Source organism: Coturnix japonica, chromosome 12, assembly GCF_054131305.1.
Source record: "Coturnix japonica strain WE chromosome 12, WE-NBRP24, whole genome shotgun sequence".
Lineage (NCBI taxonomy): Eukaryota > Metazoa > Chordata > Aves > Galliformes > Phasianidae > Coturnix > Coturnix japonica.
In genome coordinates, this window is record NC_140674.1 from 14625230 (window position 1) to 14652657 (window position 27428).

Genomic DNA, 27428 nt, shown 5'->3' on the forward strand with positions numbered 1-27428 from the left:
CATTTACCTTCAACCCTTCTATAACATATAACTCCTCTCTGGGGTATAAACTGCTGTTTATCTGCTTGAAGGGTTCTCCGCCGGTGCAGCTGCACAGTGGGTGCATAGCGGGTTAATCTGCACTAAATGCTCCATAGGTTGGTGGGAGCTCAGGGCTTTTTGTTTGGAGCGCCATTCACTTACTGTACTCTTAAACAATCTGTGGGAATTCTTGTTTCCACCGAGGTTCCCATCTATTGTGATGAATAATTGCATTGTCGTTGTTCAAGGGGCATTAAATTCTAATAAGCAGCAGTGCGTGCCGTACGCTTTTGTGTGTTTATTATCACAATGAGATTAGCAAAGAGCTAGAACTGCTCTTAAGTTGTGAGGAGCAAAGCTTGTGAAGCGAGGGGGAACATCCTCTGTGATATACAGCTGGTATTTGGGTGCTGCTGCCTTTCGGATGCTGAAGGCCCATGCGTTTAGAACCGCTGCTCAAGGCAGGCAGGGGAGTTAATACTGAGTTGTTTCATACTTTAGCTGCAGTTAAGTTCACATAAAGAGGGATTAGGAGAGAGAAAAAGCAGCTTGATATCATGCTGGAGGTGCCCAGGGGTGGTGGTGATGGTAACCTGGGCACTGAGGGAGGGCAGCTGCTCCTCATGCTCATCCCTTAAGGCTCAGGGGTTTAGGAAGTGACTCAAGATTACAAAACTCATGGATGATGAATAATGAGTAAATTTCTTCGTTAGCAAGGCGAGGATGTGCATCTCTTTAGTTCAGGCTCCTTCGTTTAACAGCCGTTATCCATCCTCATTTTATCTGGATTGAATTATGACCCATTTGTTCATTCCACTCTCGTTTTCAACCATGGAATAGGAAAAGAAATGGCTATAAACCATCCGACTTAAAGGAAACAGAGCTGTGTTTTGCCAGTTGTAATGCAGACTCTGATGTCATTGTTTGACAGCCTTCCCACTGGCCTGAAGCGTATATTGAGCAGAGGAATGATTTCTCAGAGCCACCGTGACAGCTGTAATTACCTAAACCACTCGCTGCCTCCATTTTTTTAAGGAGAAAATGGGAATATGTGGGTTTACGCGATATAAAAAATGGCTGTTGCATGGCAATGGACTAGTGAGATAATTATGTGCTGGGCGCTGTGTCTTGCTTCTGGAATATGCTAATAGTGAAAAAGGGCTGGAAAGGAAGAGAAAAATTGCCTTCTTCTGCCTATGGAATAACTTTGCCATTGAGGTATCTGTAGTTTCCTTTGGGGTGACTTGGATTGGAGCGGGGCTGCGCTGTGCCTTTATAATCAGTCTTAATTAGTTTTGAGTACAACTACATAAGAGGAGAGGGGCTGAGAGGCTCTGTGAGAAGAACTTCCTCCTAAAAGAGAGGAAGTTTTTCATGCAGAGGGTGGTGACGCACTGGAACAGGTTGCCCAAGGAGGCTGTGGATGCCCCATCCCTGGATGCATTCAAGGCCAGGCTGGATGTGGCTCTGGGCAGCCTGGGCTGCTGGTTGGTGACCCTGCACATAGCAGGGGGTTGGAACTGGATGAGCAGTAAAGAATTAGGTACAACATACAGCACAAATTATATGGCACATGTTAAAAATAGCATTGCATGGTAGCTAAGGAAAAGGCTCTAACTCAACGCAGGGGTTCTTTACTCTTTCCTGATGGTGTGGTTTGCAGTGGTGTCCAGGCAGGCTGCAGAGCAGCAGCGATGCTCACAGCTGAAGCCCTGGGTTGACCTCCCCTTTTGCATTACACAGCTCAAACCTTGTGCTGTAAACCTTACTGACAGAGCACAGGAGGCTCTTTGGAGTGAGTCTTTGTTCTTTGCAGCTTGTAATGCCATTGATTTGAAACTCAGAGCAGAGAGTCCCAGCACTCTCTATGCAGGCAAAGCACTCCAGCATGAGGATACACACCCAACACATCCCTCTTGCAGTGCAGCCCAGGTGTTGACCCCTTGGAACATAGCAAAGCCTGCTCTTTGCAGAGGCCTGTAGGATTAAGTGAGCATCTATTCTCTTATATATATTTTACCCTCTTTATTGTGGGTATTTGTGAAACTCAGCTATGAATATCAGTGTGTTACTGTTGCCTTGGGCTCTGCTTGGTGCTCCCAGCTGCTGAAAAGGTTTCCAACGCTGCTGTTCTGTGTAATCACTGTAACTGGGGCAGGCTGGGCTTCCCCCTTGTGTTTGCTGGCTGTCCCCAGCAGTGCCATTGTCTGTCTGTCCCCTTCTCATGTTTTTCATCTGCTTCAGCCCAGTTTCTGCCTCAGAGCCTCTTTTTCTTTCCTTTTTAACCCATCTTAAATGGCTCACACGTTGCCATCTACATTCTTCTTATCCAGGCTGTTACAGCGGTAAAAAGGAATAACCTACTTCTTAACATTTAGTAGAGAATTCCTTTCAAATCCAAGGAGACCATTAATTTTAGGGTGCTGATGAGGCAAGTGGTAATTTAAACCTGCTTAATTCATTATTACTATTATTTATGGCCTTGTAATTTACCTCTCTGTTCAGTCACAGCCCAGGGCTTCTGTTAGCCACTGGGTTGGTGTCCATACATGCAGTTCTGAAGGAGTAATGGAGTCATTGAGCGCAATAATGGCAGTACAATTATGTGCTTGTCGCTGCATTGACTCAGCTATGGAATAAATGTTTTTGTATAGGGCCATAACTGAACGTGGTTATGGGCCATAAAATATCTGCTCCTTGCCTTTATTCTTCTGCCTTGCCAAGGGGCGGGTGGATCTTTTGCTTAGTAGGGTAGGAAAAAGAAGTAAAAACGTTTGGAAGCCAACTCTACTAAAGGAGCAGGCTGATTGTTGAAGCTGTAAATGTGTTGCAGAATAGGCAAGTATTGTATATTTCATGACTCTGCTGCTGTGTAAATCCTGTCACATCATTTAGTGGTGCCTGTGTCAGAAGGTTGTTACAATTGCCATTATAAGTTATGCTGTATGAAGGAAAGCCCAGAAGCTTTCCCCAGACTTTGCTGGTTGTTACATGTTGGCTGCTTGTTCTGAGGATGCTGGAGGATGTTTTTCATGCAGAATGCTTTATTGCATTCTCTCATATAAGCTGGTACCATTCGGGCTGTCCTGTAGTTACTGTTCTCCTTGAAAATACTAATCATTATTTTCCCTGGTATATAGATAGCACTTGGCTGAGGTAAGGCGCAATGGAAGTGGGACTCCTTTTTGCACTTGCCCCAACAGCAAAGGTGGGGAGGGACTCTTCAGCAGGGAGCTGATACAACAAGGGGTAACATCTTTAAACTATGAGAGAGGAGACTTAGGTCAGGTGATAGGAAGGAATTCTTTACCCAGAGCTGTGGGTCCCCCATCCCTGGAGGCACCAAAGCCAGTTGGACAGCCCTGGGCAGCCAAAGGCATGGAGTGGGGCTGGGTGGGCTTTGAGGTCTCATCCAAACCATTCTGTGGTTCTGGGATTGTATTTCTCAATCCGACTCCATCCTTTCAATGCTGTTCTTTTCAAATCTTGACCGCACTGAATATGCAATAGATGGAAATGCAGGGATGTTTTAGAAGCACGCATTGCAAGCTGTTCATGCAGGTTCTGGTATAAATTAAATGAGGCTTTGTCTCCTCAGTCGTGGGGGTGGGATTTCCTTTTCTGATGAGTGACCACAACACATGTCTCTGGAGCTTTCTCAGTAGTAGGAACCAGCAGCATATCCGATACCTGACAACTGCTCAGGAGCACGGGGATTACAAGTGCAGATAAATGCAAAAGGCTGACTGGAATCTTGAGTGCTGCTCTTTGCTCTTGCAGGGCACTGATACGATGCAATGCATGAAGCAGAGGTACCATAGCTTGGCCTGGCCAACTACCACTACACACATGGAGAAGCAGTTCATGCTTTTGTGTTTCTCAAGCCATTTATCTTAGCAGTGGGACTTGGGTTTTGTTTCATTTCCAGTTTGAAAGAGTGTTTTATATGCCGCTGTGTTTTCTCTCCGTGCAACTTGATTTGAAACAGCGTGACTCAGTTACGTAATGCCCTAAAATCACATGCTGGGCAGGGGTAGCAGCACACAGGAGGAACTGAGCGTGCTAATGGTTTGAAAGCTGAAGTTCAGCCCACCTCTGACATGCAGCATCATCAGAGTTGAATGGAGTTTAAAATGCGAATGGCATCGTGTGTTTCTGTTTGGTTTTACTTCTGTTAGAAATATGGACTGTAGAAACTCAGAGATGCAGACTTGGGATGCTTTGCCACCTTATCATAGAGCACCAAGAGATCAGTGTTATTGTCAGTGTAGGACAAGTACTGCTGATATAGGGCCACCATTGTTAATACTTCAGCACAGTTTGTGTATAAATTTCACGTTCCCTGCTTGACTCACATTTTGCTACTCACAGCTTTCTCATTGCACATCACTTCCACTTTTATACTGAAGCCAAATGAATCTCTTAATGTTCTGTTTTTATCATGTATTTTCTTCAATTAAAGAAGAAAAACACCACCAAAATTGCATGGTGTGGCCGATTAGAGAAAACATATAACCTCTCCCATGCAGTTCATTGGCATTCTCCTTGCTATGCACATGGTCTGCATGTCTTGCAATCTAGCAATGGGTGTAGCTCTATTTTCAAGGCTTTTATATGCTGTTTGCTTTGAAATTCCTTTATTTTGGGGTTGATTTTAGTTGGATATTCCTTTGGGACCCAAAGATGCTGTAAGTGGGTTGGGGGCAGACGCTCTTCACACCTCCCCTGGCTGCTGTTGTGTTTGACCAAGAGTTACCAAGGGTTTTCAACAAGAGGTTTTCATTCTCTTCCTCCTGCTCCTCCGTCAGCACTGAGCCGCTGTAGGTGCAGCTGTCACACACACTGTCTGCAGCCTTTCAGAAGGAGCCACCCCTTCCATGTGGACCGGCCAAAAACAGCAGTGACTGCTGCAGCTTGAGAGTGATTTGCATGGCTGACTCATAGGAAAGCAGCGGGCTGTTAAGCTGGGATTGGTTGGGGTTTCGCTTTGAAAAACTTATTTTCAGTTGTAGTCAGACTGCTTGGTTATCTTTGCTGCGAGAGATTCATAAGGTTTCATTCTGGGGGGGAAAAGTCATGCACAAGTTGATTCAGAATATGAATGTGAGATGGTAATGTTCATTTTTGAACTCCTTGCTGCTTTTTTTCATCACGTTTGGCCTTTCAAATAGCGGTGTATGAAATGGTGACCACCAATTCTGTGATCCTTGATCTTTACTAATGCCTCTGTGATGTGTTTTCAACTGGAGATGACTTTTATGGCTTCCATATTGAAAACGTATTTTATATTATGAACATATGTTTTGACAGTCGCTGTCATTTATCCCCCCTGTTTGGCTGCTCTCTCTGATACAGGATACTTTCCATACGTATCCTATACCCTTGTTTAATTTCTTGACTTGGAGATGGCTCGTATCATGCAGATGACTTGGTAAGTCTCCAGCTCCTTTTCAGGAATCCTGGCTATAATTGTCCTATTGAACGTTGCAGCACTGCTTGTGTAAAGCATAACAGGCTTTTTTTTGTTAGGAATGATGTCAGCATGAGAGATGGCCTCAAGGAGTCATTAAAAGAACACAGGACTTTTGACTGGTAGGGCTTTATTGACTTTCCTCCTCAATGAAATACCATCCTGCTGAAGGCAGATCGGTGTCTGCAGTGGTAACAAGGCATTTGGTGACTTTACTGCATAGTGTGATGGAGCTGCAGCTAAATACCATGAACGTGGAGGCACTCCATAAAGAGCTTTGCAGAAGTGCATAACAACAGGCATAACGTTTTATAGAATTGCTTGGCTTTCTCTGAAAATAATTAGCCTTTTTATGGGAAATTACTCTCTTGGATTTTTAAGACTTGTGAGTTTTCAGTTCAGGTTTGAGCTGATTTGTTTCTAATTCTCCACAGAAGGCATAAGTGCGTTTGTATCTAAAACTTTATCACGCACTATCCACCTATTGCTGACTTGGATGTATCATTTGACTTACATTGCATGCGGGGGGGGAAAAAAATAGAAGTAAGAAGTGGTTTCTATTAATCCATGGGTTTGCTCTCTCCATGTGCTTTGCCCCCTTACCCCTATCTTTGAATGACTGAGTGTTGTCTGTGGATTTTATACAACTGACGCTAGATACCATGTTAGATGCCACAGTCTAATCATGAACTGTGGGAGCTAATATTTATCATATATTTGTTGTGTCCTTTTTTTCCCTGAAAGAGCTGTATGAAAGAAAATAGAATGTGTAGGTCATGAGAACTGTGATGTGATTCCAAGTCATGTCTGCTTAGATAATTTCTACTAAACACACCTTCCAAGCTCTTTCACAAAGGCTGGGCTCCTGCTTGCTTGGCAGTGTGCAGATAAGAGCTGCTCACCTCATGCTTCTGCTGGAGATGCAGTTCAGATAGATCCCTCCAGTCAGCTTCAGGCAACATATACAAGAACAGTTTAAGCAGCATAAAAATAGTATGAGCTAACTTGACAGTTTTCTTGCATAGCGTGGGTTGGGAAATGCTCGTGCAAGCATTGCAGCATCAGTAGCTTACAGTGAAGGGGAGGGACATTGTGAGGAATGTCCTAAAGAAGTGATAGTTTAACACTAATAGGAGTGGATCCCAGAGTGAGCATTTCCAAGGCTTTCAGACATCATTTGGTGCTGCTCTGCTTAGAATGGCATGAAAGGTTTGGCCACACTGACTGGTGGCTTTTCTTTCTTTCTTTAGGTAAAGTCAACAGAGAGTAGATTAGGGCCAAGCCAAATGTGCCTCCTTTGATCCAGGTTTATCAATGAGGGAGTGTGTGCTGCCTTACTTTGTAGGCAGAGTCCAAAGGCTGCTTTTCCTGGAAATAAATACTGTGTGTGTATATATATATATATATATATATATATATATACACATTTTATGCAAAAAAAGAAGATTGTGCAGTGCAGCTAGCTAGCAATGAACAGAACTTCCCCATTTTAACAGGGTTTGGTGAGCTGGAGACCCTGGTTCATTTCCTCAGTGTTAGATATCTTGCAACATTGGGTTGCTACTTTCACTTATATTTGTTTGTTTGACTTGATATTTTAGGGTTGTGTAAAAGAGAAGCATGACTGTTCTGTTGGCTGGATGCCTGAATTAGTGAGGAAATTGAGTGAAGTTACTGGAAGATAGAAGATCACAAGGGAGTGGAGGGTAAAAATGTGTTGTATGTATATGTAAAAGCTTTATAAGTATCCAGCTGCATAGGAAGGGGTTAGAATTAATCCTTATTTTCTAACATGGGTATACAGTTCCATTTCACTTGCAACATCAGTGCTGTAGCAGCACATACAGTCACAGTTCATTTTCTGCCTGTACTGTCCTCTTATCTGCTGAGCGGTCACAAGGCCCAGCTGCCGGCTCTTCTGACTTCCTTCAGCATGGCTCCCATCTGAAGTCTCTGAATTCTTCTCCCTACTCATCTGAGAAGCAGCGGCATCTCATTCCTGAAGTTCTCAATTTGCTCCACCACGTGCCTTCCTCAAAATGCTATGCAGTGTCACCAAGTACGTATAGTGAGGAGAAACCTTGGGGATGGATCCCTGGGCACAGCCCCATCCTGGTTACTCTGAAGCAAACTCAAGTTTGTTAGTAGCTTGTATGGTAAAGAAGCAGAAAAGTGCAGGTCTGTGGTTACTATAAACCAGCTGGTCTGATATTGGCAGCTGCCACCAGTCATGGTCTCTTCTCTTCCTTGCACATGCAGCCACAGTGTCTCATCATCTCCCTGGTATTGATGTGTTAGAGCTTACATGGCTGCACCATGAATCAGACCATGCCTCCAAAGGGCTGAGATTATTTGTGGTTTCGTTTTTATCACAAGATTTGCTCACAGTAATGAGATCCAACTGGCTGTGTGGTTGTACCATCAGCAACACTGGTATGGCAGAGGGGATGATAACGCATGGCCAATGAGGAATGCTTCCCTTCTGTCACAGAGCTGGGTTACATTGGCTGACTGCGAAGCCACAGTGTGCATTGAAACAGAAGTAAATAAGGCCTGACGTCAGTTTGGTTTGTCTAGGCTGCTGATTGGCCTGCTGCAGAGACACAGCTAGAGGAGAAGCAGCCAGAGTGTGTTGATATTGGGAAGTCTCAGTTCCCTGCAGGGATTAAAGCCTCTCACTTGTGCCTGTTTGTCAGTAATCACATACAGACATATGTGATAATGCATCGTGCATTTATCTTATGTTGGAAATTGATGCTCGAAGTTGGGGACTGTATTTCATCACAGGACTGGAAATATGATGAGGGTGAGAATACTCTTTGTTGTGCCTGGGCGGTGATGCTGTTGCATTGACAACACAGATGGAGCAGCCTCATCTCAGTACAGTAAGTGGCACCTTGTTTTGCCTTGACTTAACAGGATCACAAGAGGTTTATCTTAAGGTGCCTAGGAAAACGGTAGGGAAGAGTTGGGGTTTGTCAGGATCAGCAGGTAGATGGTAAAGTTGTGAGGTGACATTTCTGAGGTTTGTTTGAAATTGGAGTGTGACGAAAGTGATGGTGTTGCATCACAGCGGGACAGGAAGAGGTAAAATCATCCCTGGGGCAGGAAATCCACTGAGTGTGCAATGAAGCTCTGAGGATTCCAGCGTTTCCAATGCTTAGTGACGTTATCTAAAGATGCCCATAACAAACACAGTTCATTTCCAGGGAGCTGCAGATGTAAAGGAGCTGCTTTCCATATCTGCCAGATTACATCAACTGCTTCGTTGCTTTGTGTGAAGCTGCTGGTGGGAACAGACTTTATTGCTGGGAGACTGCGGGGTTTGTGTATGTAAAGGAACACATCCCTGCAGATGGAGATCCCAGGTTGTGAACGTTGCCCTTGAACAGCTGTCCTTTGTCCTCCTCAAGTGGTTGATTCCACCTTTTTCTGGCTGTCAGTCCCAGTCATTGGTTGGCCTCTGTAATTATTTATATTAAAATCTATTTTGTCCGTAGGCTAATAAATCTTACATTCTTGTAGTATAAAAGGAAAACCATGAGAGTGCTTCTAAGTTAAAACACATGCTTCGTAGTGTTAGGGAAAAGAGGAATGTTCTTGCCCTCTGAGCCTTCTCAGCCAGGCTCACATGGGACAGCAGCCACCAGCCCCACTGCATCCATCACTGCAGCCACACACCTGCAGCTGGACTCAGCACAGAGCTCACCGTCCCCAGCTGCTGCTATGGCCGTCTTCTTTCTCATCTCTCACTAAGAGCTTCGTTCCAAAGAATGTTCCCCCTTTGCCAAAATTCCTCCTGACGTTGCCTTCAAGGAAACACATCCTTTTTTAGCAGGCTAGGAGAGGTTGTTGTTTTTTTTAAAGCAGATTTCTGTTAATGGTTGCTTTAACCCTTCGAAGATGTTGTGAGTGTGGTGTGATTAAAAATGCTGCAGTTACCAGCCAGACTCGTAATAGGTCGAACCCAATTTGAGTGAATGTAACTGCATCGCTGCCTCAAAACTCAGCTCTGATTTCATCTGTGCTGTAGATTGAGGGGAGGCTGGCAGAGCTCAGTCATTGCTGCTGATGGCTTTGGTGTCTTATTTTGTAGGGAGTCATTTCTTTAGAAATACTGACTCATGGTTAGTGTCCAGCTGTGGGAGTCTGGACAACAGACCAGCGTGTAAACACTCGGTCTCAAACATTCTTTGGTATGATAAAGTGAAAGCAAAAGCTACAGAGATTTATCATGTTTGTGGTTAAACCTTTTCCAAAGCGGTGCAGTGCATTTCTTTGTGCCTCCTCTTCCAGAAATCTACCACATTTAATGATAGTTTTGATTAAAGTTTGTCTCCTGCCCAGCAGGAAATGTTGGATCACAAAGAAATAGCAAATCTTGCTGCTCGCAGGGGATTGAAATCCTTGCATTGCATGGTTGGGTGGCTGGGTTCTGCTGGGATCTGTGTGAAGCAGGAATGCCCTCTCCATGGAACACAGGGTGTGATGGTGCTGCATGCCCTGCATTTCCTTGGTGGAGTCGTTACACTGCTTTGTGTATTCTAGACTAGATTAGAAGCTGAGATTTCAATGCAATGGGGTACCTAACAGAATGCAACAGGGTACCTAACAGGAGGCTGGGAGGAGAGTACTTGTGGTCTCTGGTTGAAACCTCATTTTGTTTTGGTTTGTTTTTCATTGCAGCACCACTCACTCTATACAGAGGATATACACTCTATATAGAGGATCTGTAAATCCATAATGTATCCTGGAACAGGGATCTGAAGCTGGTCTCTCAGTGTTGTAAACTACCTCCCTTAAGCTTCAGGCAGTTTGGGATGTGAAAGCGTGGCTATGAAAGGAATGTTGCATCTGCCTCTCTCATTGTCACTATCAGATTTTGAAATATGTTGATTTATTTCCCTTGTGAAATGAAAATCCCTTCATAATCTTGAAAATTGTGCAGGCAGGATGGCAGAATGGAATCCTGTCCAGTGCTTGCCACGATGTGACGGATAAGGGCAGGTAATACTTGCCCTTGGGAAGTTGAAGATAACTTCTCAGAAAGGGTCTTTTTTCTTCCCCTTCAGATTTGTCACGGAACAGACTGTCGGAGCTTCCAGCAGAAGCATGTCACTTCGTTTCCCTCGAGAGCCTTAATTTGTACCAGAACTGCATTCGATACATCCCAGAGGCTGTTTTGAACTTACAGTCTTTAACGTTTCTAAATATCAGGTAACGACTGCCTTAAAATTTTTGCTTCAGCATCACTACTCTAAGCTGACAAGTTTGAGTGCTCCCATAAATAATAGACATGGTGTGTCATTATCGCATTGTTATACTGTATGCATTTGAAACAAAGCAGCCTGAACCAGCCTCACCCTCCTTTGGGGGTGGATTAGGGAATATAGGGATTAAGCTGGAGCTTGTAGAAGTGAAGTATGAAGAAGGAAGCTAATTCCAGTATAAGGTACTCACAGAGGAAGTTCCAGTGGGGTCCATGGGAAATACAGGTATGTGAACTGAAAGAATATTGTTGGATAGGCCATGAAATTCAGATCTGAGTACCTGAATGCTGATGGAATGCAATAGCTCTGTGCTGCGTTTTGTTTTGAAGGAGAGTCTTTTTTCCCTTTTAAAATCATTCTTATCCTGCGTGATTCTCATCTGAGGTCACAGTCTCATCATATGACCCCCTATTTGCTTTAATAGTAGTGTGTTGTGAAAGGTACAGATTGGATTTTGGAGCAGCCAAATTCATCGTACCAAGATTCTCGATCCATGTGACGTACTGAATATTTTAAGTATATTTCTAATTGAGTGTCTAAGTGACTTTCACTGTGACATTTTGTATGTAGTCACATGCAGTGCTACCTCTTTGCTGGCTTTTGGGTGGCAAGTTTTCAGCAGCACCTAAAAGGTCTCAGAAATGTCGTGTTCCCCAACACCAAGTTCAAAAGCATCAAGACACATTTGGTACTTGATATTCAGAGCGTGCTCAGCCACAGCTGGATAAAGCAATGCTGCTTCAAGGAAATGTGAAGGCTTTGTGGAACTTGTTTTACATTAATTATACAGAAACTGAGTTGATAAACAAAACAGTGTGTGCTTTTTGTGTGTCAAGACGAGAGGTGGCTTCTCATGGCAGTTCTGATGATCTGGTTTTCTTTCTGTCCAAAAAGTCGAAACCAACTTTCAACGTTGCCAGTACACCTCTGTAGTCTACCACTAAAGGTTCTGATAGCGAGTAATAATAAGCTGGTTTCCATACCTGAAGAAATTGGACAGCTCAGACAGCTGACAGAGCTCGTGAGTATACAGTTATTTTTTTAACTATCACTACTTAATCTTTAATTTAAGGGATTTAATTAAGTTAATTAAATCAATTTAATTTGATATGTTTAAGAGGTTCAGATGTGCTTCAGATAAGCTGATGAAAACTGCTCAGTCATTAAGATGCTCTCTGGGGATGTGCATGATGAATATTCTGTTTCTCATTCTGCTGAGAACTTTGTGATGGTAAACCAGTCACTTGTGTGCAGTAGCGACTTAAATCTGCTTTTGGCCTAAAAAGGGTTTGTCTCTGCCTTAGTATCTCCTGTTGTGTCAGTGCAGAGGGCACTAACTCTTTATTTGTGCTTTGTAGGATGTGAGCTGTAATGAAATACAGACAATACCTCCACAGATCGGCAATTTGGAATCCTTACGGGACCTAAATGTCAGAAGAAATCATTTGGTGCATTTACCTGAAGGTGAGATTAAGACTGTCAGCTGTAGCAGCTGAAACTTGAAGCACTTCTGTATTTTAATGTCTTTTTATTCCTGTGAGTACCAGTAGCAGATACATTTAATTATTCGTAAAATAGATGCATGGAATTTTATGTACTTCTGAATCTGCTAAATTAAATACTTGTTTTCTACTTCCAGAGCTCGCTGAGCTGCCTTTGATTCGTTTAGATTTCTCCTGCAATAAAATAACAACAATCCCAGTTTGTTATAGGAACCTCAGACATCTGCAAACCATCATGTTAGAGAACAACCCTCTCCAGTCACCCCCTGCACAGGTAAACTGCGGCTGGGGAATCAGATGACTAGTTCAATTAAAAAGGGTGGAACAGAAAGCTGAAGGATTGCGTTAGAACTTTTACTTAAGAGCAAGAGCGCTTCAAATAACTTGTATTTTCTGAAAGTGTCAAACATTCAGCACAGCTGGAAAAATCAATTTTTCTTTTATTTATTGCATTAGTCTCACTTGTGGCTTTATATGAAAAATTCCCCCGTTAGCACTGTGCTAATATTAGCAGGAGATTTCAGATGGCTGTAGTTTTAGGAAGGGTGTAGGAGAGAGGAAGCTCTATTAGGCAAAGCTGGTTTTGTGCCGCTCAAATGTCAAAGTTTTGGCTGAGGTCTCAGCACTGCTGTGTGCTGATTCACTTAGCAGAAGAGCTCCGATTGGCCTTTGAACTAGAGACTGCAATATGGTTAGTGACTAATTCCTTTTTTAATGTATAAGCCGTTGAGAATTACAGGTTCTACTGTAAGCTGCTGCTTCTGAATCAAGAGTGGCACTTGCTGAAACCTGTCATCTCCATAAGGTTTTGCCTCAGGATTTTGCTTCCCTTTAGAAAGCAAAGAAGCCATGGCTGGCTTCATTCACATCACATTTGAGCTTGCTTTGGCGGCCTGCCACTGCCATTCGAAGCTGGGCATGGGTGGGATGCATCTGTTCTTATGCCAGGGTTATAAATTCCAGTAGTTGCACATGCTTATATCTTATTTGTGTGCTGAGATTTTAGCATCCAGCTGACAGGGTTGCATGCAGACCAGATGTACTTGGAAGAGTGCTTCCAGTTGTCTCACGGGCATCTGATGACACAGTTTCAGTAAAGTGCAGCAAGATTAGAAGGAAAAATGCATTGGTTGGCATGAATGTGCTCATTTGTTACTCTTGACTGCAGATTAAAGCTCTGTTGATTATCTTGAAGATGCATTATAAAGTTATACTTTCTTATTTTGTAGATATGTATAAAAGGAAAAATTCACATATTTAAGTATCTGAACATAGAAGCGTGCAAGATAGCTCCAGATTTGCCTGATTATGATAGAAGACCAATGGGATTTGGATCTTGGTAAGTTTTGCACCATCCAGGTTTCTGGTTTTGATGCCAGTCAGAAAAGCTTTGTCAGCCATCTGAATTAAAAAGAAAAGGAAAAAAAGAAGACTAAGTAGATCCTAGTATGATTGTTCTTTGGCACTCTCATTGCTGGAGGTGGTTTGAAGGACATCAGCTGTGTTATATCATGGTACATTGTAGCAAGGTAATGCTTTGTAAGAAGCGAAGAGTAGTTCAGAAGGCGACCTTGGAGATAACATCTAAGAGGTGAAGTTAGAGTTAATGTACAGTAAGAAGAACATGTTGGCATCTTTGTAGTACAGAGGGCGTGCTGTCATGTTGACAGGTGATCACTTTATAAAATCTCAATATTTTTTACATACTCACTGAAGTGTACCCTGATGTGATTTGTAACCCTTTGTACAGAACTTTATAACTGCTGTGCTCCAGCTGCAGGTGTCAAGGCTGATCTCCACCCCATTAGCAAACTGTTATTCTTGGCAGGCTTTCACTTGGCAGTATTGCTGAGTATTGTAACGCAAATACTGGAACAGTCAGCTGTATCAGCTGCTGAGTTTGAAGATGTCTGGAGAAAAGCAAGAGTTAAGATTTATTTCTGTTACATGAAGCAGAAGAAAGGGAGTCAGTGAAGTATGAAACTGTATGTAAGAATTACCTTAGTCACCTCGGATGATGGTAATAATGTGTGGAGAAGTGAGTTGCTAAAGGATGTACTGCTGTCTTAGCAGCAATAAAACAAACCAGAGGGCCTCACAATAAATCATTATGAGTCAGGTTTCTGAAGCAGGGTTTGCACGAGGGACTCACGGTGATCTCAGCAGCACTGAGCACCGTAACTTATTCTTCTGTGTGAGATCAGCATGAGTATTTTATGAGCGTTACTCGCTTTCCTAGCCTGTAAGCTGTTGCAGATAGTGCTGTACACAGTGCAAGGGGTACCATCCTATTCCTGACAAGAAGGGGCTCTAAAATGTAAAGTGTTGTGATCGCTCTGACATATTTTATTTTTGAACAAGAAATTCCCAAATAAATGGGCCTGCATGCTCAGTGCTTGCTGTCTGTAACTATGGGTTACTATTAAAGTTTTTATTAATTGCTTTTCTGACACAAGGATTAATGCATTTTAGTCATAGCTTGGAATTCTGACTGTAAAAAAAGATGAAAATATGTATCAAAGGGCTTTTCCGTGTTTGAGATGTAACCAAGTAGCCGCTTGGTTCCCTTCAGTTCAGTGTAATAGTTCACATTAGGTCAGGGTTCTCAGAAGATTCTTTCAGTGCCTTTAAAGTGGAAATATATGGCAAACAGATTTTTTTCTTCCCCCTCGACAAGCAATATTTTATCTCTGTTATTTATGTTCTCTGGGCTGCTAGCATAAAAGCGTTGTTCTGCTGTCAGTGTCTCAAATTAATTGCAATGGGCAATCTTGTCTTTTTTTCTTCCCACCCCAAGCAGGAGTTGTTTTTTCCCCCTTATTTCTTGCTAAAGTCTTACTGTGCAGCTGAGCTTTCTGCTGAGATACCAGCTATAGAAGTGAACCTTCTTTGATTTAACTCGCACACCAAGCAGGTCCCAGAGCTCATCTTCTGGTGTCCATCTGCAAATGCACAGAAAATGTGTAGCCTGATATTTCTCATCTGTAGCTCTCCATTCCTCCTGTAACTTTCTTGCTTTTCTTGTGTCTATTTGAAAATGCAGCCAGCCCAGGGTAGGAATGTGAAAAAAGGGCATTAAAGCTATAGAAGTCCCATGTTTGCATGTGCTGCTGCCTAAATAATTGCAACAAGAATCATTTAAAAATAAGTATTTCCTGAAAGAGAGATATTAAGGGAGCAGCAACTTGAGAGCAGCACCAGTGAGAAGACGGCCTGCAGTTTGGTTATGACGGGTGAAGCAATTAGCTTCCCCAAGTTCGTTCTTCCATGTGTATTGTGTAGTAATTACTGCTGCAGTTCTCCCTGGGGCGGTGAGTGCCAGTAGGACAGTTGGGCCATTGTGAAATGCCATCTGCAGCGGGTCAGACAAGTCCCATTGTCTCTCTGCTACAACGATCTGCAGCAGTTGCCAGGCCTGACATCTGTGATGGCTGTGCTGCTGAATTCTGGCATTTCTGAGCCCCGAACTTTTGAGAACTGTGTGGCCTTTTGGCTGTACGTATTGTCATACAGACACATGGCTGATGCCCTCATCAAGACGTGTCATTGACAGTCAGATTCTGCAGAGAAAAACTGTACTTCTATATTTATTATGTTATGAAGTATTTGAGATGTCCTGCTTACTGTGCAGCTTCAGAGCTAGAGAATTATGGCACAGAAAGTAGTTTGCCTTGAATAGCTGTAATAGCTGACATATTTTCAGTGGTGTTTATATTACTGTGTCTAAAACATTGTCTTTGACAGCCATGAGGAACTTTATTCCAGTCGTCCATATGGAGCACTTGATTCTGGCTTCAATAGCGTGGACAGTGGAGACAAAAGATGGTCAGGGAATGAAGTAAGTATTGCAAATTTGCATTTGTTGGGCGCCATGTTGGATGGGAGAGAAAACTGATAAGTGTACATCAGGAGGCATATTCATTAGGTGACGTAAAATGCTTCTTCATTTGTTTTCTGAAGCCAACAGATGAGTTCTCAGACCTCCCTTTACGTGTGGCAGAAATCACTAAAGAGCAGAGACTGCGAAGAGAAAATCAGTATCAGGAAAACCGAGGGAGCACAGTTGTAACCAATGGTGGAGGTAAATGGTGATCTTTGGCTAACAGTATTTATTGTTGTCGTGATTATTAGAGTAAAACCATAAGGTTTTGCTGCTTGAGCTACTTGAGGGAGAAGTTACAGCAGCAGTGAATGGTCTGTGCTCCGTGTCCATTGCTTTCACAACAGGATGAGCTGTTTTGTCAGGGAATTCCTGATAAAGCAGGAACTGAGCAGTAGATGTGTCTTGCTCAAGAATCTTGAGTCTTAATCCAACCATGTGAGCCAGCTTAGAGGGACAGGTACTTATAAGCATGATCATGTTTTTAGGCCCCAGTTTGTTGTCCTGCAGTCTTAGAGTGGCACTTTTCCTTTTGTTCTATAGATGACAGTGCTTCTTGTGTTTCTTGATCTTCACAGTCTTCATCCATTCTAACTGGCAGTAATCTGCTACCACTGGCTTAGAGTTCAGTCCTCTTTTTGTTACTGTGACCAGTTTTAGCATTCTTCCACATCTGTTTTTTTTAAGTCATCCCCTCTACATTTCACTCACTACCACATATACTGATTAAGTTTTCTTCTGTTTTCCATTTCCCCTAAGGATTCCAGCTCATATACCCTATCTGAGTCTTTTCCCAGTAGTTTTCATCTTCCTCATCCATCTCTTCTTTCCTCCTCTTTGTATTCAGCTTTGGCTACCTTGTTTTTTTAGTCTTACAGTTAAATTCTGGCAAGAATTAGAAGAATTGAAAACATGATGTTAAGGGAAGCCGTGGGCAGCCTTAATAACAGGTAGTGCTGCCAGCTGCACCTCTGAGACTTAACTTGATTTTGCTCTTTGGGTTTCTTACACCAAGCATTTGAAATTCCTCATTAGTCTTTAAGGTGGAGCATTGTCAGTTCACATCAGGAGTACCGGAGGGGGGTACAAGTCTCGGTGTATAACTGCCAGTGGCTCAGGGGATCCCTATTAGCTTTCTAACACTGCTGCTAATGTATTTCACCTTCTACTGTAATATTATTATTAACATTTAGTAATCAAGGCTGGAAAGAAGGTTGTTGTGGTGTGTGTGGTGTGGCTTTTGTTGGGTATCTTCGAGTGTGGGGTGGTTTTTTGTTTGGTGTTGGGTTTTTTGTTGTTGTTTCTTGTTGGCGGTGGGTTGGTTTTTTTTGTTTATTTTAGGATTTGAAACTGAGATGAAGGTAAAATGAAGCCAAAATATATAGGAATGCTGTTCTGGATGGGTGTAGCAGCAGAGGAGGTGGCTTTGGCAGTAACAGTTGCTAGATTGTGTGGTGGGGCAAGGAGAGGTTTGTTTTAGGCAAGCAGGAAAGAGGCGGGGGAGTAGGAAAAGAATGTCTGAGTCTAGTGCAAGTTTGGGGAGAGTTAAAAGGATAGGAAAGCTCTGGTGCTCAGAAAAGGAGCTTGTGCTTTCTTTGCATCCTCTGCACTGGATTTTTGACTAAACTAGTTTACTCAGTGTCATGACTCAGAATTCCTGGGCAGAATGCACATTCCATGTATGTCAAATAAGACTTCTGTGGTATTTTGTTTTCGAGGGTTTTGATGCTTTCTGTAGCATGTTCCATTATTTCCACTCACTGTTTTTTGTAATCATTGCATTTGCATCCAGATAACTTGGTCATGCTCCACTGCTTTGTTGTTGCAATAGTAAACATAGGAGAGCTATGTCATATCCGTCCTTATTTGTCTGAAGGAGATGAGTTAGAAACAAGATAAACTCATCATGTACACAGATGATTGCACAACCTGTTAGTTGGTAGATGCTTTTTAGCGTTGAGAAAGTTATATGGTTAATATTGGTTACTGTTGTAGTATCCATAGCCAACAGTTCAGAACTATGTTTTGTTTCTCACTGCCTTCTGAAAATCATGAATTTTATTGTTACTTCAGAATCTGGTGTTTAGCAACATTAGTGGACCAGGCAGGATCCAACACCTTTGAGTCTGAACTTCCCAGACGGAAGGAAGCCAGTAGTACCTCAGTTCCTGGCACTGTTCTTGTGTTGTTTATTCTCCTTCTTTTGGTCAGCTAATGATGGGTGTTTCCTTTGTGTGTGTATGTCAAGTGGAACACGATCTCGATCAGATCGACTATATTGATAGCTGTGCCACAGAAGAGGAGGAGGAAGAAGTGAGGCAACCCAAGTGCGTGGACTCAGACAGCCTCAGCTCACAATTCATGGCGTATATTGACCAGCGGCGAATCTCTAACGAGGTGATGCTTTTACTTTAATTAAATCAATATGCCACAGGAAAGCCTTTGTGTTTATATTCATGTTTCTTGTCCTCACAGGTTTTCTTATAGAAGGGGGTAAAAAAAAAAAAGACATTAGTATGGCCTGGTCTGATGTGGGGGATCTGTCATGCTTTGTGGACAGTCAGGGCTGAAGTGTTAAGCTGCTCCTGAGTGCCCTTTGGGAGTTGTGGGATGAGTCCAAAGCAACCACACTTCTCCTGCTGCGCTGTGGGTTTTTGCAAGCCTTGTGCTTTAGGTTTGTGTGAAGTGAATGGTTTTCCAGTGGAAAACACAGAAGTTGATGCTTCTAAATGATAACTGGTGATACCTAAGATGTTGTTCACGTTTACCTGATGAATTACTTAAGGAATAAATGTTTTTTTTAAAGGAAAAAAGTGCTCATTGTCAGCTTAAAGTGTTACTACTCGAATTTTGCAGCTCCATTCATTTGGCAGTTCTTGTTGATTATAATGAAATTTGCTGCCATGTTTGGACTAACTTCAGTACTCGGACTCTTCAGAAAGCCCACTGTGAACTGCAAACAGTTTCTGTCTCTTTCAGTTTTTAACAGGGCTCTGAGGTGTCACTGCAGGTTACAGACTTGGATACGTATACAGTCACCTGCCTGAACAGGAAACGTTGTACTTTGAGATCAATTTGGCATCCAACTGTTCTCAGTCAGCAAAAGCACACAGTTAAAAGAACAGTGAGTGAAATTATTGCTAGATGGGTTAGAAGGTTTACCAGCCAGCTTTTTGTTAATATCTGGGTACAGGCGTGAGTAGCTCTGGACTATTTTCTCCTCTCACAGCCACTCCACACACACACCAAAAAAAAAAACCCAAAAAACAAAGAAGCCTCTTTGTTCTTTCCTCCCAGCAAGTCTAAACAGTATCTTTTTCTTTTTTGTTCTCAAGTGTCTTTCTGTTCAAGCTGGCATGTAAGACTTGCACTGGAATGCTGCATTTCAGACATCTCCATAACTGCCATCTTATTCCTGAGAATCACAATACGTGCACCTATTTACCCACAGCATGCAGGTGCAGAACTGGGCCAAAGTGGAAAACATCTCTGTTCCAACTGCAGCAGCCTCTGCTGTGAATGCTGCGTACTGTTTGGATGGCAGACATGGCAGAGTCTCCTCTGAAATCAAGCTCTAGCAGTGGGTTTTTAGCCCCATCACATTTCTTTTTATGTTCTGTGAGTCTTAACTAGTGCCTACATCCGCAGCTTCACAATTCAGCAGATCATTATATGTGCTGCATAAGCAACCTGTCTGAGCAAATCTTGGGTGGTTGATGTGCTTACACATTATGCTGCAGTTCATACGTGTCCTTTCGCATCACCGAGTGTTTTGAAGCAGAAAGGTAGTTATTTTGGGGGGAAATAAAAAGGTGTTCATGTAGGACACCACTGTTTTGTCCACTTTGTGTTACTGGTTGCTGTGTTAAACATCAGTGGCACAAATATCCATTGGAGACACTTTCCCTTTGGAGGTTTCAAGTGCAATATCAAATGATGCCATTTGAAACATAGAAATGAGCAGAACTCAGCAAAGGCAGCTGGCAGCACAGTGCAAGGGCTTTTCACTTTTAAATAGCAGAAAGTGATCAACATCAGAACAGTTGGAGGTTCTAGATTCATAAAAATTAAGTTGTTTACAATTAGTCTAAAAAGACGACTATTCTAAAACACTCTGCAAATTAGAAGGCTGACTGTATTGCAATATAGCAAGTGAGAGTTGACAAGTTAATCTTGATGTTTCCATTTTTCTGTGTTAGTGGGCATAAGAAAAAAGTTGAAAAATAACACCAGGAGCAACATGTCTCTGTTCCCAGTGAGATCCATGGCTTCATAGCTCAAATTAAGCTGTAGGTGTTCATCTCATGTACTCCTTTTTTATTCTCCTGTGACCTGTCATAGGGCATCATAAGAGAGCATCAGCTTTGTATTCTGTATATTGGGTTTACCTAGTTGGAAATAAACATCTCTGAGATGCGTTTTGTTGTTCTTTCTTGGATATGTTGAATGCTGCTTGTTGGAAGCATTGCTGTACAAAGAGATGCATTGACTTTTAATGTACGTTATTGTGGATGGGTTGCTAACAGTCTCCTGTGTTGTTCTGCACAGAACTCACCAGCCAAACCTGCATCTACCAGAGAACTCCAGAAGGCTGAGGACACGAGACGGTATTTACAACAAAGCAGGTAAGAGAAGTGCTAACGTTGGTTTGTACAAAGTTCTGTGGTGAACCCAGAACTCCTCCACTAGATGATTTTCTGTTTTTTTTAATGATGCTTTCTTTTGCTTCTCTGGGAACATTGTTGAAACGTTGCAGTATTGTGTGGAATGAAAATGAATGTGAAGCAGTCAGCAGAAATCAGCTCAGCTGCACTAGGAATATTTTAAAGAGAGAGAAAGAACTGCAAGCTCTCAATGTGTCGTTATTTACACTGTCAATAAAGTGTGGTGATGTTTAAAAATGGTCTTCAAAGAGAACAAGAAATCAAGAGTAGTGTGTAAATGTTTCCAGAATCATGGCAGTGCTTTAACAGGGATCTTGAAATGTGCAGTCAGTGTGTAAATGTAGGAGCTGTATTGATATAATGGGGGGGTAACTGCTTCAGCATATATGAGCATTCCTTACTCTGTAGAGCCTAGAAGTAAAGCATAAAATAATTTGGGGTGAATGTTAACATGTTTTCCCCAAATGAAGCAAATGCTTTTGGTTTGAAAGGCTGATTTAGTTTTGGGTTTTTGATACTTTGTCCTGTTTGAACGTTTGTGGTCAACACAGAAATAATTACACAGACATGAAATTCCATCTGAAGACAACAAGGTGAGGATGCAAGTTAGCCAGGACTAAGCTGCTGTTTACGTGTATAGATTGAATGATGAAGGAACTTCAGATTTATCCATTGTAAGCAAAATTTAACTTGAGAACAGCAGTGGATCTTCATGTGCAAGTTGTTCATTAAGGATCCAAGGGAATTGGAATTTGCTTGTATTCTGGTGCAGCTGAGCAAAATTCGTAACGAGGCAATGAAAACAATGCTGTTGTCCTCGGGATTATGGAAAAGCAGCCATATGACAATTGGCAGGTTTTGATGTATATAATTTTAAGCATATATTAGACCAGTACTTCATTTGTGCCATCCACAACCTGTAAACTGCTTCCACTGTAACTCATTGCAAATGCCTTGGCATGCAGCCCTTTTTCCTTTTTTTTTTTTTTTAAAGCATGCTGGAGCCATTAAAACTCTTGAAGAGTTGGATGTAATGCAGGCTTCATCTTAAGAGCACTTACATCAGTTGACTCAGCTCAGTAAATACAGTTGTTGCCCCTGGATGGGCTGTGGTGCATTTCTGATACAGCAATGCTGAGTGCACTCTTCTCTGAGTGCACTTCCTGGCACTTAGTTGAACCCTGAATACTGCTCTTTCCAGAAACAGAAAGGCCTGTAATCTTCAGAATGTAATACTAAGAGAGATTCAAACTTCCTCTGTTTTGAAATTGTTCTGATATTTAAGGAAGTTACGTCCATTAAATTATGAACTGGAGTAGTTGCAGCCACCTGACTTGGTATCACAACATTTCTTTATCTGTCTTAAATCCCACCTTTGTGGTTGTCTGAAGCTCATTGTCTGGGCAGTTAATTTTACAAAACAGCTGTAATCTGGAGAAGGATTTGTCTGACAGTGGTGTTTATGCATCAGTGGCCAATCCCCCTTCCACCTGGTGTTTGCCTGCAGGGACACTGAATTAAGAAGACCTGAAACTCTAAATTTGATGCAGGACAGAGAGCATCACCAAGTACTAAGGAGTTATGTGGACAGAACAGAGAGGTAGGGAGAAGAAACGTATAGTTCCTACTAAATATTTTTAAATTGTTTTCTTTGCTAACCACAGAAACCAGTTGTTCCTCTATATGAAGATCATCTGGAGAGTTTCTGGATTGGTTACTTAATCAACTCCTGTAGAATGAGTATTAAGTGCTGGATATCTCAGTGTAATAAGCCGAATGTACAAAGCCATTGACACATCTTGAGCTGTGGAAGCATTTTAATACAGTTAGGAGAAGAGGTAGCAATACCTGCACAGAGTCAATCAGGAAGAAATGAAGTTAAATCGTTATTGCAGCAGTTTAACGTCTTACTAAAAAAGAGTTAATAAGATACACGTGTATAACTGAAAACTCATGTATGATTTTATTTTTCAATTGAAGATTGAAAATATACTTTCTCTTTTTCCATTTGGCAGACCCCCAGCTGATTCACCTTACTTTCTCTCTCTATCAAGTCACCAGAGTCAGGTAACTCATTAAACTCTTCTGTCTTACCCTTCAGTCTAAGTCTGATGCAGAACCAAACTTAGGCTAGATGTAAGACATGGACAGTTTCTCTGTAACCCATCTGTATTAACCTCTGTGGCTCTATATGTACAGCACAGTGCCCTGTTTTGTTCCAGGTGCCCAATGCAGATCCTGACTTGCACCGCAGGCACATAGAGCGTACCCGTAGGGAGGCACAGCTGGCAGCACTGCAGTACGAGGAGGAAAGGATGAGAACAAAGCAGATCCAGAGAGAAGCTGTTCTTGACTTTGTTAAGGTACCTTCCCTTTAGTCCTGAGTCCATTCCAAACCTTTATCTTTCCTGATCATCTTAATGAGAATGAATTGCCGTGGTCATTAGTACTTGCCTGCTGCGCTCTTGGGCATGAGTGGTATTTTATAAAGCAAATGAAGAAGCAGCTTGGGTTTTAGCTGCCTATGAGTCTAGGCTTTTAATTAACACAACTATCTTAGTCCCCTGGCAATGCTGTGCGGAAAATAGTTCTATTTTTTTTTATTTTTATTTTTAAATTATTAAAGAAAATCAGCTCAGTCTTTCAGTTAAAAACTTCACAAAATGCATCTTCATTGACAAGTCGTCTTCTGTTTTTCTTCTTCTGTTGCCTTTGTTATTCATGAGAACTTTGTTCTCAGCAATGGATTTCCTCCCTTGGGTTATATTTTGGGTCTATGACGCCTCTTTAAGATGCAAAAACAATTTGGGCTTTTTTGTTTTCATACAATAAAAAGGCTTTTCTCTAATAGTATCAGTGAAGTTTCAGCTCTGTGGAAACTTGGAATCAGCCTGGTGCGTGTTTTATTTAAAAACTATGACTATTTCTGTTTTAAAACACTTCTTAATTATACTGTATTGTTCATATTTTCATTCATATTTCACTGTCTCGTGCTTTTAAATCGGTCTTTCCCATTTTCTTTCTCCATAGCAAAAAGCATCTTTAAGTCCTCAGAAGCAAAGTCCTCTGGATAGCGAGGTAAGACTCCAAATAGAGCATTACTTTTAAATCTATCTCAGAAATCAGAGGTTTTCCTGATAGTGGAGAGCACTTCAGGACTGGGTTATAGAACAGCATTTCGCATTTAATCAGCCCTTGGTAGACACCCCAAGCACACATTTCCCCTTGTGGATCAGTTTAATATCTCCTCCTGTTTGTGCAGATTGCCTGTCTGTTTTGTTTTCTGGTATGTTTTCTATGTTCTATACAGAAAATAGATTTCACGTTCCATTTCAAGATGCTGCTTGGAAGCAATACAGTTCACTTTCTAATGGGAGTATTCAGACAAGTTTTTGTGGTGCAGTCGTTTCTCATTCGTCGATCAGTTTCCTCCCATTTTCCTGTTTTATTGCCAGCTATCTCAGAGAGATCAGCTGTTTTTATTTGGAGGTTTTCTTGCTTATTCAAAACAAAACAAAAGAACTTGCTTTTTAATATCATTTTATAGTCAAAGGCAATGAAAAGGGGACAAGAAACCACACAGAGCTCAGTCTTCTAAAATATACAGATCTGAGCCAGTGACATCTGCTCACTGTGTGCATCACGTTACGGTGTAATAAATGCTCTTCCACTGCTTGCCATCCCCTCTTAGATGGGGGAAATTAATTCACATGGCAGCATTAATCAGATCAAAACCTTTAACAGCGTAATGCAGGTAATTATCGCTTTCAAAGCGTTTTCACCTTATTTTTCACCTCTTTGAAAATTACCAAATCATGGGGTGTTTGAAATAGTTTTTGCTCTGTTTCTTGCTTTAATGCTCTTCTGTTCTGAATTTATTCTTTTAAGGGGTCCTTTGTTCTCCCATGGTAAAAACTGAATACATGGTTGTCCGTATGTGCTTGTGACAACACAGAGAGCAGAATAATTGATTCCTTAAGTGATAGGAATACCCTGTAACTTCTGGGTCAGGTGGCTGTATACTCCTATGCAGTTTTGGCTACTGTGTGGAACTGTAGCAGAAATGCCTCACAGCGCTATAAACAAGCAGCACGTGTTCCAAAATGTCTGTCTGTTCACAGCTGTGTCGTTCTGTTTGTTTCTGACGTTACTCCATCTCTCCCACCTCCCAGTGTCCCTTTCCATCCAGAAGGTCTCAGCATACTGATGATAGTGCCTTGTTAGTGGTAAGATCCTGCACGCAACAGCCTTTTTCTGTGGCAGATTCTGGAGCATAAAAATAATGACATATTACAGTTGTCTCAGATTAGACCAATTCTTTCAGATCTAATCTAAATAGCATAAAACATGACCTGTTTTTAAAGAAGTGACTTATTTTGAGTATGTTGATAGTTGTACTATCAGTTCTTTCTTAATAATATAGTAATGTTTTCCTGCAAAATAATTGAAGCTCACCTTTTGCTAAGAGCAGAAGGGAATTACTGCTAATAAAGAACAACTTATTCCAAATTGACCTCAGGTCATTCTACATTGATTCGCCCTCTGTTTCGCTTGCCTCCTAATTGATGAGCTCTCCAGCATCAAATAAACAGTTGGATGCTCTGACTGCAGCCTCCCACCTGAGCTGTGTTTGCATCCTGCACTGAGTGCTCAGCGTGGTTTGGTGTCCTGGAACCTCAGTGCAGCAAAGGGAAAATATTGCTGTACACAGAAGTGCTAAAAGTCTGAGCTGTTCCTCATTCTCTGCTGTTGTTTAGCGATGAAGATGTCTTTCTTACCTATTTTGAACGCTAGCAAAAAGGAAAACTTTAACATACTTCATGTTTTATGCTATTTCTTTTTTAATGGCATCTTAGTGATGTAGCATAATTAAAGACTATAATTAATGCCACAATCCTCGTCTGTAGAAGAATACACTTGATTTGCCTGCCATTGCATGACTGCATGCCTGGGATTTATGTTCTTAGCTCATGTGCATCCCCATCACCTGCCTAAATCCTCTATAGGCAGTGCTGTCAGAATACATCTCATCTGAACGTGTTGATTGGTCTCCACTGTCTCTTCATTCAAATGTGTTGGTGTTCCTGCTGTCTCATGCCCAGCGCTGTGAGGGGGCAGAAGGCTCCTCGTGAAAGGAGTGTGTTGTGATCATCGTGCATGTGCCTGTTTACAGAAATCACAGTCAGCCAATCTAAATACAGAAGCACATTCATATGCTGTAAGAACCAGAAGAGCAGTTGTGGGTTTTGTAAAGCGAAATGTTGATATTCTGCTGCCAGTGAATTCATCTTTAGGATGTATTTTGAAGATGATGAATTTAAGGACCTTTTTTATTTGTTAGTGGCATCCCATGGTTTGGATTGTACTGAATTCTAGGTTGTATACTTGGGATTTTTAGCAGTCAGTTTGCTGAGCTTCCATCCATGGTGGCTTTTTCTGTTCCTTCATCCACATTAAATCTCTGCACAAAAAAGGGATTGGGGGAAAAAAGTGGCCGGGCTGACAGGGAAAGTTGGAACCATATTTGAAAGTAGTAGTTTGTGTATTACATTTTCTTTAGATTTCTTAACCTTTTCTCAGCAGCCCTAAACTCTGCATTCAATACATTGTGGGGTCAGTGATGAAACACTGGTTTGCTCAACTATGGAAGTACGAGCTGCAGTTCTGTGCTGCAGTGGAAGTGCACGCTGTGTCTAATGATGACAGATGCCAGGACAGCTGCTTGTAGTGACTGTTGTAACTGGAACGTGTAGCTCGGGGCAGCTCATGAATTTGCAGCAGTTCTTTTTATGTCACTTTTGTATCTTGGATGGCAGAAACTTGTTTAGCAGCAAGGAATCGCCCCCCGGATTGCTCGAAAAACAGAAAAATTCTTAAAAGCCAAATTTGAGTTGAGATTTTCCTCTTAAAACCTCATCACATTTCTTTTGCTGTTCCTGCCTGTTGCTGTTTAACACGAATTGAAATGCATTTGTGTTGCACAGTTTGCTCTGGTTGTTCCTTTCCATTGCTAGGTGCTTTCAGGGCAGTCTGTTTCAGCTCACAAAAAGGCTTTCCATGCCTTCTGTAAGCATTTACAGTTTGCTTGCTTGTTCCTTCTATATCCTTGTGATTCGATGCAAAGTGGAGTTTGGCCGTAGGACTTGAGTGTGTGTTGTGGTGGATTTCACTGTGTTGGTTTATAACTGAGCCTTTGCGGAAGGAATACAGTCCCTGGCCTCTCTGAGAAAGCCTACAGTGTAACTCAGTCTTGTATTACTCAAATCCCATTTGCCATTCTTGCTACAGTACTCTCATTGCAGTTGGGGGTGCTTGTTAATACAGCATCAAGGCTTCAGTCCTGGGGTAATAATTTCAATCTTGACTGCTTTTGAATCTCATCTTTCCCCAGATAGCTTTTTCTCCCTTCTACTACTGTACGTTACAAGGTGAGTCAGTGGGAGACAGGTACAAAAGGTACCACTGTTGTTCACACAAACTGCTTCTCAGTTTGTCACAAAGCCTGTGAAATACCCAGTGGCACCAGGCAGCTGCTGTGACCTTGTTGTGCAACACTCGTGTCACTGCTGCTGTGGGCTGCCTCATGGTCTGAAATGTGACCTGGGACCATCATCACAGTTA

At 42.0% G+C, this 27428-nt stretch overlaps 1 protein-coding gene across 26 annotated transcripts in view; it reads left to right on the plus strand.

Moving 5' to 3' along the window:
* The window catches only part of LRCH3 (leucine rich repeats and calponin homology domain containing 3), a 42835-nt gene that overhangs the window by 782 nt on the left and 14625 nt on the right, over nt 1–27428 (plus strand). For 10 of the 26 annotated variants that reach the window (XR_014933259.1, XM_015871754.3, XM_015871760.3 and 7 more), the window contains exons 2-15: nt 10564–10708; nt 11656–11782; nt 12120–12225; nt 12401–12537; nt 13493–13602; nt 16008–16101; nt 16224–16344; nt 18392–18540; nt 20692–20768; nt 22315–22407; nt 22823–22874; nt 23030–23170; nt 23838–23885; nt 24980–25033. Coding sequence is in view for 25 of the 26 variants with exons in the window: in XM_015871754.3 (XP_015727240.2) it covers nt 10564–10708; nt 11656–11782; nt 12120–12225; nt 12401–12537; nt 13493–13602; nt 16008–16101; nt 16224–16344; nt 18392–18540; nt 20692–20768; nt 22315–22407; nt 22823–22874; nt 23030–23170; nt 23838–23885; nt 24980–25033 (1454 nt within the window). In the remaining variant the exon portion in view is untranslated. The remainder of the gene's footprint in view (nt 1–10563; nt 10709–11655; nt 11783–12119; nt 12226–12400; nt 12538–13492; nt 13603–16007; nt 16102–16223; nt 16345–18391; nt 18541–20691; nt 20769–22314; nt 22408–22822; nt 22875–23029; nt 23171–23837; nt 23886–24979; nt 25034–27428) is intronic. The other 16 variants (XM_085513117.1, XM_015871764.3, XM_085513123.1 and 13 more) reach the window with 3 other exon arrangements.